Genomic DNA, 13,622 nt, shown 5'->3' on the forward strand with positions numbered 1-13,622 from the left:
CCTCTCTGGGCCTCAGTTTCCTCCCCTGAAAAATGAGGCTGGTGGCCATGCCCACCTCGTGGGGTAAAGCAATGGGCACATGGGGAGCACACAGTGAAAGGGGGTGGGTTGAACGTGAGCTGCTACTGCTGTTACTTGTTATTTCTTAGAGAGAGGGCGGCAGGCGGAGGGATTTAGACTCATCAACTCAGAATTCACATCCCAGTTGCTCCTGATTGCAGTCTAAGAACCTCAGAATCCAGCCCACCCACGCCCACTTGACAGATGGGGAGACTGAGGTCCCACGAGGGCACAGACTCCCTTGAGACCAGGCCAGGGACCCATCCCCCTGGCCAGGGATCCTCTGGCCACCTCCTTCTTGAAGCCGGGTGCCAGTTACCCTGCAAGGCAAGGTAAGGAGGTGGTGGTGGGGTGGGGGACCCGGCGTGGGTGGCCACAGACAGGATGAGGAGGGAGGGCTGGGCAGGCACCAGGTTCAGGCCGATGGCCAGGCCCTGTCCAGAGCCTGCACATGCTCCTTGGCCAGCAGCCGCAAGGATGCCTCCTCCAGGGTGAAACCGTCCGTGAAGGCTGGACCAAAGGCGTGGGGCCCGAAGGACCCCTGCAGCCCCGGACTCGGGCCCAGGAGGCGTGGGAGTCCCGGCACGGCTGTGGGCCCAGGGCCCAGCCAGGGCTCCAGGGGCAGTGGCATGGCGGGAGGGCGGGCAAAGGGCAGTGCTGGGGCCTCGGGGAGCCTCGGGGCTGCCACGGCCCCAGAGCCTGACTCCAGACGCTCCTGGCGGCGCCACTTAGCCCGGCGGTTCTGGAACCACACCTGGAAGCAGCAAGAGAGGTGCTCCTGGGTCACGGCTGGTGGGGTGAGGTGAGGCCGCTCTTTCTTGCTCTGGGCCTCCCAGCCTCTCGGGGTTCTGCCTGCTGTCTAGCCTGACCCCCATCTGTTGCAGTGCCAACATATGGTGTTACCTCCCCCAAGGAGAGGGCTGTTTTGAGAGCAGGATCTCTACCTCTTGGCCCCCATCAAATCAGCCCCAAAGTCCTCTGAATCCAGGCTCTCCTTGCCCTTCCCTTTGCCCAGGGCCCTTCAGGCTCCCTGGCCTCCCTCCTGGTCTCTCTTGGCCCTTGGCATGAAGTTCCAGCCACTGAGCTCAGCATTTGAGGCCCTTCCCAAGCTCCTTCTCTGCCTCTGCTTCCGCCTGCCTCAGCACCCAGCTCTGTGGAAATGCCTCCTATTTCACCCCTCCACACCTTCACACACATCGCTCTGGAGGGCTAGGAAAATGCCCTTTCTCCTTTCTAGATGGCAAATTCCTATTCAAACATCAAGGCCCCAGTCCCACGTCCCCTCCTCCGGGAAGCCTTCACATGCACTGGGAGGGTTCATACCTGGCACTGGCTCCCTCCTCGGGTTGTTAGGGGGTCCCCTCACCTGCACGCGCACCTCGGGCAGGTGCACCTTGGCGGCCAGCTCCTCGCGGCTGTAAACGTCCGGGTAGTGGGAGGTCTCGAACGCCCGCTCCAGCTGGTGCAGCTGGTACGTGGTGAAGGTCGTGCGGTTCCTCCGGTGCTTCTTCTTGGGGGCCTCCTCGCCAGGCCCTGGCCGCCCACCCTCAGCTGCTGGCCCCTCGCCTGGGCTCAGGAACATGGCTCCTCCTCGCCTTCACCTGGCTGGGCGGCAGCAGGACAGATGGCGGTGAGACACGGGAGGGACTGAGGCTGGGGAGGGCGGGGGAGCCCCCGGCCCCTGCTGAGTCTGGGGTAAGATATGGAGCGGCTTCTCCCTCCACTGGGTCCTGCATTTCTTCTGCCTCCCCAGCCTCTCTGTCCATGTCGGATCACCTGACTCTGTCTCCACTTCTTTCTCTCTAATCATTTTTCTCTGTGTCTCTGTCCCACCCCCCCCCCCCCGCCTCTATTTCTCTTTCCCTCTGGAGCTCTCCCTGACTGCCTCTGTCTCCCTTTATCTCTCTGTCTCTGTGTCTAGGAGCCCCAGGAAGGCAGAAGCTGGGACACTGCCTTAAGGAACACTTCCTTACCCCCCAGTCTTCTGCACTGGGGGGCTCTCTGTGCCCCCAACTCCCACCCAGGCCCACCTGTGCCCACCTGCCCAGTGCTCACAGCTCCCAGCAGGCCCTCTGACAGCCCCTGCCGGCCCAGCTCCGTCTGCTGCTGGCCTGGCCCAGCCAGACTCGAGGGGGTTGGGGTCGGGTGGGAAGGAGGATTAGCGAGGTGATTAATTGAGGGGGCCCCTCCCGCCCAGGTGCTGGTTGCTCTGAGCCACAGAGGGAGGGCCGGGTTCCAGGGGTTGGAGGGACATCATTAGCCTGGGTCTGCCACCCCTCGCTGTAGGATATAAACAAGAGCCTCCCCCTCTCTGGGCCTCAGTTTCCCTAACTGTAAGATGGCAACAACAGGACTTACCCCATGGGGCTCTCATAGGGACTCAATGAGCTGATGAAAGGAAAGAGCATCGCACAGTGACTGGCATACAGCAAGTGCTTAATGAATGTCCACTGTTACGGCTTTTTTTTTTTTTTTTATCATCTGGTGTGAGAAAAAGAACCTCTCAGATTCACAGATGTCAACAGGGGTTGGGGAAGCTGAGGTCCCCAGAGGTGAAGGCAATTCCAGTTGCCCCCTGGGCACTGTGCAGGGCAAAGGAGTATGGGGCATTTTAGCTGGGTTTTGAGGTATGAATAGAAGTTCACTTTTCAGTCACTCAGTAAACACTTATTGAGCTTACTGTATACCAGGTACTGTTCACAGCAGTGAAAAAAACAGACACAAATCTTGAAACTGGCATCCTAGTGGAGGAGACAGACAGACAGATAATCTGTAACTATATAAGTAAAATATAGCATGTCAGGTGGTCAGAAGCCTGGTGAGAAAACTCAAGCAGGGGAGGGAAGGTTGTTCTTTCAATGAAGGTGACCAGAGTGGGAGATGGAGTACAGGCTGTAAATTCTGGACAAGACTGGGTGTGAAGAGGTGGGTACTGGGGAGCCATGGGAGGTTGTGGAGCATGGGAGGGGCACAGATGGCATTTTGGATGAGTAGCTATTGTGTGCAAGATGGGAGGCCAGGAGGATGCTAGAGGCCTGGTCAGAGAAAGGTCGGGGGGAGAGGCAGGAGAGAAATCTCGGGGGAGAAAGTCTGAGGAAGAGGGAAGAGGACCTGTATACCCGGGCCCTGTTTTTGGGACAGGTGGATGATGCGACTGTCCCTCAGGCGGTGGCCTGAGAAACGGAGCAGGATCTTGGGAAGCCCCTGAGACTGGTTTGCCAACCCCCCTCCCCAGTCTAAGGAGGCTGGGGGCTCAGGTGGGGGTGGGGTGTGTGTGCCCTGAAAACAGAGAGGAGGGGCACTGGGGTTGAGAGGGGGCAGGATGAGGCCCAGGAGGAGGACAGAGGGAGTTTGTCCCAGCGGCAGAGCAAGGCGGGAGACCCAGGCCTGTGGGTGGACTAGGGAGTGAGTGCAGAGGAAGCAGAGATCAGTCCTTATCTCATCTCTGCTGGCTTTGTATAGATAAGGGAATGTAGGGAATGTTGGCTTTATAGGGGAAAGGCACACACAGAGAAAGAGAAAGAGATGGAGACAGGCACTCACACACGGCATGACTGCACACGCTCAGACACACTCACATGCAGCAAAGGGGTGCAGGCCCTGGAGAAGTTGGGGGCAGGGGCGAGCAGCCCTGGACGAGGAGGGACGGCCCGGTGGGCAGGGGGCTTGATACCCAAGGGGTTGGCCAGGCAGGGAGGCCCCAGAAGCCCTGAGCCCAGGCCGGAGGGCCGGTGAGTGCTTCCAGAGGCTCCTGGGGTCCCTCCAGGCCTCAGCTGCCCCGCCTGTACGGTGGGCTGGGGCCCTGTGGAGTGGGGGCAGGTAATTCCCCTAACGCTTCATCACTTGGAAACGCTAAAGAGCTGCTCTGTTCACAGGCCCCATTTAGCTAATTGGCCCCGGGTGGGTTAAGAGGCGAAGGAGGGATTTGGGTGTTAGGTGCAGGAGGCTTTGGCGATTTAACAGGATGCGGCTGAAGGTCCAGACGCTGTGTCAGCTTACAGCGCCGGATTAGGGGCAGGCCAGGGCGGTGTGGGGCCGTGGTGACAGGCGGCCCCTTCCATCTGGATTAGGCGGGGGCCAGGCCACTCTCAGCCCCTCCAGCCTCCCACCCTTCATTTCTCCCCCAGGAAGAATCGCTAAACCCCTTAGGGTGCTGGTGGGGAAACTGAGGCCAGAGGGTGGGCAGGGCTCAGGGGGGGAACTGCAGGAGGTCAGCGTGACCTTGAAACATTTCTCAGGCTCCATTCAGGCAGGGGTGGGGCAGTCAAGGTGGGAGGCCGTGCTGTGGCCTGGTGTCCCCTCACCAGCTCAGGGGGTCCTGGGGAGTGGCCCACACTGAGCTGTCCAGAAACCCCCTCTCCAGGCAACCTAGAGGCTGGCTGTCTGGGAGCATCATGAGAGAGAGGGTGGCTGACAGTCACAGGTAATAGCTGAGCACTAGCTGTGTGCTCTCAGTCCTTCACTGGTGTGAGCCCTCAGGGTCCTCATGTCTCCCCCGGAAGAGACACCTGATCATAGAGGAGGCTTTGGGGGCCCATGGAGGGGGGCCGCCCCTCTACTTTGCCCAGGACACCCCGAGTTTAGCACTAACATCCCTCATCCCAGACATGCCCTCAGTTTTTTTTTTTTTTGCAGTACACGGGCCCCTCTCACTGTTGTGGCCTCTCCCGTTGTGGAGCACAGGCTCTGGACGCACAGGCTCAGTGGCCATGGCTCACGGGCCCAGCCGCTCCGCGGCATGTGGGATCTTCCCGGACCGGGGCACGAACCTGTGTCCCCTGCATCGGCAGGCGGACTCTCAACCACTGCGCCACCAGGGAAGCCCAAAATTTGGAGGGAGTATTTTTTTTTCATGCCCTCAGTTTGACGCAGTGGCTCACGGCAAGCCCGGGCCACACAGCTACGGGCAGAGTCAGGATTCGAACCTGGGGGTGCAAGCCCGGAGCCCCAGCCCTCGCTCGAGAGTGGACGGGAGGGGCAGGGCCTTGGGACAGGCGGTGCGGCTGGCTTTTTTCAGGGAGTGTTCCCTGGAGTCACCGGGTGAGGCTGTTGGGTCGTGACAGGTGGAGGATGTAGCCACACTGGAGCGCCCCAGGAAGGGACGAGGGGCAAGGCTGAGGAAAAGAGGATGCCAGGACAGGGGACTCGGATGTCCACAGCCACTGGTCTCCCACTGTCCTTTGCACCTGGGCCCCTGAGTGCTACGGTGGGGTACTTGCCACCAAAGGAGGTGGCGGACCCGTGGGTGATGGCAAGTGGCTCCACGGGTGGCTGTGATCCCTGGCCTGGGGGGTCTTCTGGCCCCATCCCAGGGGAAGTATATGCCCCTCTGGGCTGCAAGGTCCTAGCCAGGTGAACCCCTCAGTGGGCAGAAAACTGGGCAGGCAGATCACCCCCGGTGAGTGACGGGGCCCCCAAAGTGGTAGCAGAGAGAGACTCAGACACCCAGTCCTTAGAACCAGTCTTTATCCAGGTGCTAATCCTTCACTTCCTTGGGGCCGTGGTGCCCAAGGGCTGCCCAGAGCACCCCCCCACCGACGCAGCCTGCCCCTGTGATGTGAGCCGGGCGGGCAGCTCACTGGCCATGCCCCTCCTCAGGCCTGGCCCGAGTCCCCACCCTGTGCCCCCCAATGTCTCAGTTCTCTGGGGCCCAAGGCCCCGCGGGCAGGGTCAGGGCTCCTGGCTGCGGGGCAAGGTGGGACCGTCTGCATCCTGCCCCCCGTTGGGGGCCGAGGCGCCCGCGCTACGCAGCTCCCGGGCCAGCTTCTCAGCCAGTTTGCGGAAGGGCGGCCGGCGAGCGGGCTCAGCCTCCCAGCAGCTGCCCATGAGGGCGTGGATGGGACCCGGGCAGCCCTCGGGGGGCTCCATGCGGTACCCCTTCTCCACGGCCTCTGACACCTCCTTCAGCGACTACGGGCAGAGTGCACGCCGGTGCGGGCTGGGGGTCAGGATCACGACCCCTAGACCTGCGGGAGACCCAGCACCGCCCCCCCGCCCCTGCTCACCATCTTGGGGTACGGAGCCCGGCCGTATGAGAAGACCTCCCACAGCAGCACTCCAAAACTCCAGACGTCCGACTTGCTGGAGAACTTCTGTGGGGCCGGAGATCAGGGGGAGAGGGACCCCTCAGGGCTTCTGCCCTAGCCCCTGCTTCCTCCAGGAAGTCCCCCTGGGTTGACCTTTAGTCCCAGGTCTCCTCCCAATAGGCTCCTGCCTCTGAATCCGCCCCATCCCCCAACCCAGGCTCAGTGCAAGATCGAGGTTATTCTTGCTCTCACTTGCTGAGCCCAAGACTGTTTCAGAAATGAGGAGACCAAGGCCCAGACTGGGGCTAAAAGGAACAATTATGGGCCAAGGGCTTACCAGGGAGGCGGAGCCATTCCCTTGGAGGTTCAGAGAGGCAAGAGACAGGCCCAGGGTCACACAGTGGAGCTAGGATTCCAAGGGCCCTGGGGGGTAAGAGGGGCTCACCCCGTGTTTGAGAGCCTCAGGTGCCGTCCACTTGACTGGAAGCCGGCTGGAGTCCAGCCCCTTCCGCTCGGCTTTGGCCAGGCCAAAGTCGCTGACCTTGGCCACCAGGTCCTCGGACACGAGGATGTTCCGGGCGGCCAGGTCTCGGTGTACCAGCTTCTTGCTCTCCAGGTATTCCATGCCCTCGGCCACGTGCCTGGAGTGGAGGGGTGGTGGGCACGGGGCTTGGGTGCCTGGACCACAGACTCCCAAGGCCAGGCTCCTCCCTGCTCCGTGCCTTGGTCTCCCTGCCCCCGGGAGCCCCACTCACAGGGAAAACTGCAGGAGCTGGGGGGTGTTCACAAGGGCCCGGCCCCGCGTCCGTAGAAAATTCACCAGGTTACCCTGTGTGGGAGACACGGGTGGGGTGAGGGCTGCTGGAGCCTGCTCGGCTGCCGCACCCCGCCCGACCCTCGGGCCCTGCCCCCACCTTGCTCACGTGCTCCATGACGATGTAGAGGCCCTGGTGCAGGATCACACCCAGCAGACGCACCAGGTTCTTATGCTGCATCTTCCTGGGGGCAGGCGGGCGTGGGGTGAAGGTGGCTTGGACCCCCACCCCAGGGTGCCCTCCCCTCACCAGGACTCACGTCATGACTGCCGTCTCGTCCAGGAAGGCCTGGGCTGTCACGTCGCACTTGATGTTCTTAACGGCCACCTTCTGTCCCAGGTACTCACCCTGCAGGACGGCTGGGGGCCGGTGGGGGAGGAGATCAGGACCCCACACAGACTGAACAGACACAGGGACATACCCACTCACACTGTCCCCCAAGGATGCCGATGCAGCGGTGGGTCCCCAGGCCTGGAAACCCCTCCCCTACAAGCTCCAGATCCCTGAGCAAAGAGAATCACCTAAACCACTCTGCAAACTCCAGCCCTTGGGCCCAATCCAGTCCCAACGTGGGTTTTTGCAAGGCCCGCAAGCTCAGAATGGGTTTTTACATTTTTAAATGGTTGAAAAAAGATCAAGAGAAGAATATTTTATGACATGAAAATTGCACAGAATTCAATTTCAGTGTCCATAAATAAAGTTTTATTGGCACACAGCCATGCCTGTTCATCTCCCTGCGGCCTGTGGCTGCTTTCCTGCTACAAGGACAGAGCTGAGCAGATGTGACAGATGGAAAATACACACACTCCAGCCCTTTCCAGAGAAAGTCTGTGAGCCCTGATCTAGGCCCGGGGGCCTTCTAGGATAATAACTTCAGGCAACGGCATCAAAACAGAGGGACCAGGGACTTCCCTGGCAATCCGGTGATTAAGAATCAGCGCTTCCGGGCTTCCCTGGTGGCGCAGTGGTTGAGAGTCCGCCTGCCGATGCAGGGGACACGGGTTCGTGCCCCGGTCTGGGAAGATCCCACATGCCGCGGAGCGGCTGGGCCCGTGAGCCATGGCCGCTGAGCCTGCACATCTGGAGCCTGTGCTCCGCAACGGGAGAGGCCACAACAGTGAAAGGCCCGCGTACCGCAAAAAAAAAAAAAAAAAAAAAAGAATCAGTGCTTCCACTGCAGGGGGCTGGGGTTCCATCCCGGTTGGGGACTAAGATCCCGCATGCCATGCAGTGTGGCCTGGAAAAAAAACTACAACAAAACAAAAGAGGGACCAGAGGGACCAGCGTGCGCCAGAGCCCGGGGTTGTGAAGGGCTCACACCCGCTGGGCGCCTGCCTGAACTACCTTTCTCCTGGCCCCGGCTGTTGTAAACCTCCTTTCACAGAGAGGAGCCCTTGGGTTCTCAGCCGCACAGCAAGTAGGAATCAAATGTGGATGTGAATTCCTCTCTGGGACCCTCCCACCCTCCTTCAGCCCCTGCCAGGCCTCCCGCTCACCTCCAAACTCTCCTTCTCCGATCTGTGCTCCCAACGTCAGATGCTGCAGGTTCAGTAACCAGCCGGCTGTCGGGGGGAGACCCGGTCAGAGGGCTGCCAGGTGCCAGCCCCTCCCACAGCAGCTCCACCTGGCGGGAGACCAGGCCGTGTGGCACGCAGTGGCCCCAGCAGTGGCCCAAGGGCGTGTCTGAGGCTCCGCAATCCTGGTACCAGTTATGGGGCAGCCAAAAGCAACAGAGCCCTTCTCTGTTCCATCTGGAGACTGTGTCCTTCCAAGGACCCTGTGGGCTCTTCCTTTACAATCCTTTATCCCTGACCACCCAGGGACACACCCAGGCCAAAAAATACAACAGAGACTGGTAAAGGTTCCAGAACCTTCTGGTAAAGGTTCTGGAACCTTCCAGAATCTTCCAGCGCTCTAAGTCATCATCTGTGTTCCAGCTTCCCTGATCTTTCTCTCAAGCACCCCTGTGTTCTTCCTCCCCCACCCCCAGCAGGTTCTGTAGGTCTCCTCCTCTTCCTCCCCAAAGCCCCTCTCCAAATCACGAGCCCTTGAGTACAATCAGGCATGGTGACACCAGCCTCCACCCAGGTGCCATCCCCAAGACGCTTCCAAGGAGACAGCCACGATCACCAGGTTCAAAAGGGGTGGCCACGGTAGGGCACATTGGCTCTGAGCATGGAGGATTTCACTACTCAAGGGCTGGAAAAGCATTTCAGGTGAGGGGAATAGAAGGCACAACAGTACAGAGGCATGAGAGGAAACGAGGAGTCACACAACCCCATGGGCTTGTGGAATAGAGGAAGGGCTTTGTAGATGAAGCAGGAAAGATAGCTCAGCTATAGGGGAGGGTTCTGGAAGGCAGTGGAGCTGCCCGAACTCCCTCCTTTAGGCAGGGGAGTGATACGGGTGATTTTCACGGTAGACAGCTGCCTCTGAGGCCACAGGGTATGGGAGGAAGGGGGACTCCCCCCTCAGGAAAGAGGTGGTCCGACTGGACTGTCTGAGGCTGGGCTAGGGCAGGGGCAGCCAGGCAGGGAGGGGCCGGAATTTTTTTTTTTTTTTTGGCGGCGCAGGGTGTCTGCGGGATCTTAGTTCCCCGACCAGGGAGTGAACCCTTGCTACCCCCTGCAGTGGAAGCGTGGAGTCCTAACCACTGGAAGTCCTGGGGAGGGGCCAGGTTTAACAGGTGTTAGAACTTGGCCATGGAGGGGGTGTGGGAGGGTGGGGGGCGTCGAGGATCTGCCCAGGGTTTCTGGCTCAGGGATGATGGGAACAGGGGCAGGGGTCGGGGTGGGGGGAAGCAGCAGGTGTGAGAACTGGATCAATATTGTGCCCTGCCCGGCCCAAGGGCAGCCTAGGTCTTCTGCCTGCAGAGCCAGGCACAGCGACCTGCTCAGGTGATGTGGCCTTGGCCGTGCGCCCAGGCCCCAGGGCCCTGCCTCCCCAGGCCAGGCTAACACTGAGCGGAAGGGCGGGGCCCCTTACCCTTGGCCAGCTCCTCCTCTGCTGACTTGGTGCCCTGCTTTCTCTTGGGTTTCACCAGCTTCGTGCAGATGGCCCCCTTGTCCTTGCTGTAATGCTGCAGGGTGGGGCAGGGCAGAGGCAGCCATGAGCCCACCCCGTGGATGAGGGAACCCCTGCACCCCATCCCCTTCCTAGGGGGATCTCTGGATGGGGTGGGTGGGAGCTTGGGAGGAGGAGAGGGGGTTCGTTCCCACAGGACTCTTTAGGCTGGTTTCCATGGGAACAGGAAAGGATGCAGACTAGCAGGAAACAGGAGGATGGGGAGTGTCTTGGCATTGGTGTCAAATTGGAGGTTCCTAGGTGTCCCCAGAGGAGTCACCCCAGTCTCTGGAGGTGGGACCTGGAGGACTCAGACCAACTGTAGGGTTTGGTGGCCCATGGAGACCAGCCCCTCCTTCTCCCCATTGGGGAGCAGACACCTCTGAGGTCCCATGTCCAGCCAGCGGTCGGGGTAGGGTGGAGCCTGGCATTTTTCCATCTCTGCAATGGGGGGGCATGGGCTCTGGGGTCCCGGGCCTGTGGCGGCCGCACCTCCACCATATCCATGAGGTTGCAGAAGCAGACCGCCTCGTCGATGGTGAGGTGGCCGTCCCCGTGCAGCACACGGTAGTGGATGACGTCACGGCCGAAGCTCACGCACAGCACGTAGTCGCCCGGGTGCCGCGCGGACTCTCGCACCAGGAACAGCCCGTCCTCGGGCGGCTGCAGCTGCTGCACAGCCTCCTGGCCCGAGATCTTCCCGTGGAACCACCTGCGGCCGGCGGGAAGGCGGGCTGGGCATGGCTGGCCGGCCCCGCTGACCCCGCCCCGGTCCCGGTCTCTTCCCCAGGACTCACGGCATGAGGCTGAGCTTGGGGTCCGCCGAGAGGGCCTCGCGCTCCCGCAGTGCACCCGCCGCCAGCAGCCCCTCCTGCCCGCTGGCGTGATGCTTGGCGCGGTACCAGCTCTTGTTCTGCGGGAAGGGAGCCAGGTGGGGTCGGTGGGATGGTTTCCTGGCGGAGTCCCCTCTCCCCAGGCACACGCCCCCTCCTCACTCACCTCGCAGGCCTCCAGGATGGTGACCACGTCACCCTTGCGGAAGGCCAGCTCCCCGGGCTTGGGGCGCGTGTGCTCACACTTGGTGATGCATTGGGTGCCTGGGGCCCAGCGCCTCTAGCGGGGGGGTGCCGAGAGGGGGAAAGGGGTCATGAGAGAGATGCGGGGTGAGGGGAGAGAGAGGCCCAGAGGAGAGAGAAAGACTGGATTGAGGCAGAGACCACAAACAGCACACAGCGAGAGAGAGGAGAGGAGAGAGGGCGAGGGAGCGAGCAGAGGACATATCAGAGTCACAGAGCCGGGGCCCAGGGCAGGAGGAAAGGGTGAAAGAAAAGAACACCAAGTGATAGAGGAAGATTGGCAGACACCGCCAAGGGGCCACGGGTCAGAGAGTAAACCTCCCACTGCCCATGGAGCGGAGCTCCTGTGGACTGAGCAGAGGAAGGGCCGGGGCACAGGCACCCAAGCTGGGGGTACTCACCGTTGGCATCCTGGCTGAGATGGGTGAGGGGTGCCAGGCGTGGAGGAAGCGAGGGCTCCCCTGGGGAGGGGGCAGAGACCAGCTGGAGAGCCCAGATTCAAGCGAGGCTGGGGCCCCAGGGGCCATGACCACCACTTCCAGCCCAGGCCAGGTGGAGGTGACAGCCAGCCGGCCTCCCCAGGCTTGTAGGAGCTCCCCAAGCCCCTCTGGGGAGGTGGTCTTTCCCTGGAAGAGTTCCTTAGCATGGAGCCTGGCCCTGCCATCATCCCCAAAAGGAAACTGAGGCACAAGGCAGGCACAGAGCAAGTGGCCAGGGGCTGACTCAGGCCCCAGCAGCCCACACAGTGTGTGGGGAGCTTGGAGCCACCTAATGGAGCCTGGTTCTTCCTCTTTTCTGGTAAGTAGGCAGGGACAGGACAAGGAAATAGAGGATGATTCAAGGTCATTCCTAAGAATCTCTGACCCTGAAGGGGGTGGGGGCCGGAGCAGTGCAGCCCTGCTGGGCTCCTGTGGCCACCAGCTGAGCCTCTCTCCTCTCCCACCCCACGCTGACCCAGGACGGACACACAAAGTCCCTCACTGCTGCTGGGGCCGGGGCATTTCCGCTCCCTGCTTCCCCCATGGACCCCACCAGGTGGCTGGGCAGTGGGACAGATTGGGAGGGGTGAGTCTCTGCTCCTCGAATATGTGCCCCCAGAAATCCCCAGCCCTACGTGTACTCACACGCATACTGATCCATGTACACACAGAAACACACAGGTGGACACAGGTACCCACAGGCACGCGGGTATGCAAGCAAAAGCAGGTTCTCCTAGAGACAGTTGTGCACACACGTCTACACGTGTGAACACACGCACAGACTCTCGGACATTCGGAAACGTGTGTACCGGCCCCAACCCCCGCGACCACACACAAACCCACACTTGAACACCTGGGCGCCAGACGCTGGGCCACTCGGGCACGCAGAGCTACACGCAGGGCCGCGCACACGCAGCTCGGAGACACGCGCACATCCCTCCACGTGGACCCGCGGATACACACACCCAGGGGCTTGCAGACGCGCACACCCGCACCCACAAAAATACCACCCCACCCCACCCCGCTCCTGGTCGCATCTAACCACCCCCGCCCCAGCCGCGTACCGGACGCGCGCCCCGGACGCGCACGCTCGCGCTCGCATACCGGCCCCTCCCGCGCTCGCCCGGCATACCTCCACCCGCGAGCCCTTGGGGTTCCCCCACTGTCCCACCGTCTCTCCCCACCATCCCCACCGGCGCGCTCACCTGTTCAGGGGTCGCCCCTGGGCCGCACCCCGCGCCCGCCCCCAGGAGGGCCCCCGCGCGCCGGCTGCGCACCCCGAGGCGGCCCCGGCTGCACAACTTGGAGCAAGTTGCTCCGCTTCCTCATTTTGGGGGGGAAGGCTGGGATTGAGGAGGTGGGGAGCGAGAGGCGCGGCGGCCTGGGAGGCCCCCGCGGGTCCTAGCGCCGGCCGTACTGCGGTCTGCTTAGCGCGCCGCCGCCGCCGGCGGCCCCTCCCCGCCCCGCCTCCGAGGCCCCAGGCGCCTCCCGCGCGGCCCGGGCGGGGGCCGGCGGCATTCTCGGGCCCCACGCCTCTCCCCGGCCTGGCGCTGCGGGGCGCGCACCACTGCCCATTCCGGGAACCCACACCTTGGAGCGTGGAGCTAGTGCCAAGCGAGCACAGGGAGGGGAAGGAGAGTGAGCTTCCCGTCCGGGGAGGTAAGCAAGGCACAGAGCCCAGACAACACGGTGCACCCTTCTGACTAGGATTCCAACACCCTCAGTCAACTCCTCTAACAACAAGGATCTCATTTCAGTACCTGGCCCCTGGAGAGGACTGCTGGTGCCTGGAGCAAAGAAAGCCCTCAAAATGTCAACCACTATGAATATCCTTATCATCATCAACGACATTAAGGGAAAATTGGGGCCACAGGAAAAAAATCATCTGGAACTGGAGGCCTCCTGGCAGAGCAGCCATCCTTGGATGGTAAGAGTGGGGCCTCCACAGTGCCAACGCAGCTGTGCCAGAGGCAGCTGCCCTCCCCTCCCAGCCTCAGTTTCCTCCTCTGTAGGGCCAGGCAGCACCAGCTTCCAGCTCAGAGGACAACCTGATGAGCATTTCATGGCCTGGGGGCCTGGCTCCCAGCTGTCGCTCTGCGATCT

At 61.7% G+C, this 13,622-nt stretch overlaps 2 protein-coding genes across 2 annotated transcripts; both read right to left on the reverse strand.

Moving 5' to 3' along the window:
- Positions 1–475: 475 nt before the first annotated feature.
- On the reverse strand, positions 476–1,642 carry RAX2 (retina and anterior neural fold homeobox 2; the record flags this gene model as incomplete). The annotated part of the gene is made up of 2 exons (XM_079703408.1): positions 476–814; positions 1,427–1,642. 2 exons carry the CDS (start codon positions 1,640–1,642, stop codon positions 476–478), a joined length of 555 nt encoding a protein of 184 aa, XP_079559534.1.
- Positions 1,643–5,581: 3,939 nt separating this feature from the next.
- On the reverse strand, positions 5,582–11,567 carry MATK (megakaryocyte-associated tyrosine kinase; the record flags this gene model as incomplete). Its single annotated transcript, XM_079702581.1, has 12 exons — positions 5,582–5,970; positions 6,066–6,152; positions 6,532–6,727; positions 6,842–6,915; positions 7,001–7,085; positions 7,161–7,260; positions 8,398–8,463; positions 9,887–9,980; positions 10,457–10,676; positions 10,762–10,877; positions 10,964–11,077; positions 11,442–11,567. 12 exons carry the CDS (start codon positions 11,565–11,567, stop codon positions 5,731–5,733), a joined length of 1,518 nt encoding a protein of 505 aa, XP_079558707.1. The 3' UTR covers positions 5,582–5,730.
- Between the last annotated feature and the right edge of the window lie 2,055 nt (positions 11,568–13,622).

The sequence above is a fragment of the Hyperoodon ampullatus genome (assembly GCF_949752795.1).
Source record: "Hyperoodon ampullatus genome assembly, chromosome: 4".
Lineage (NCBI taxonomy): Eukaryota > Metazoa > Chordata > Mammalia > Artiodactyla > Ziphiidae > Hyperoodon > Hyperoodon ampullatus.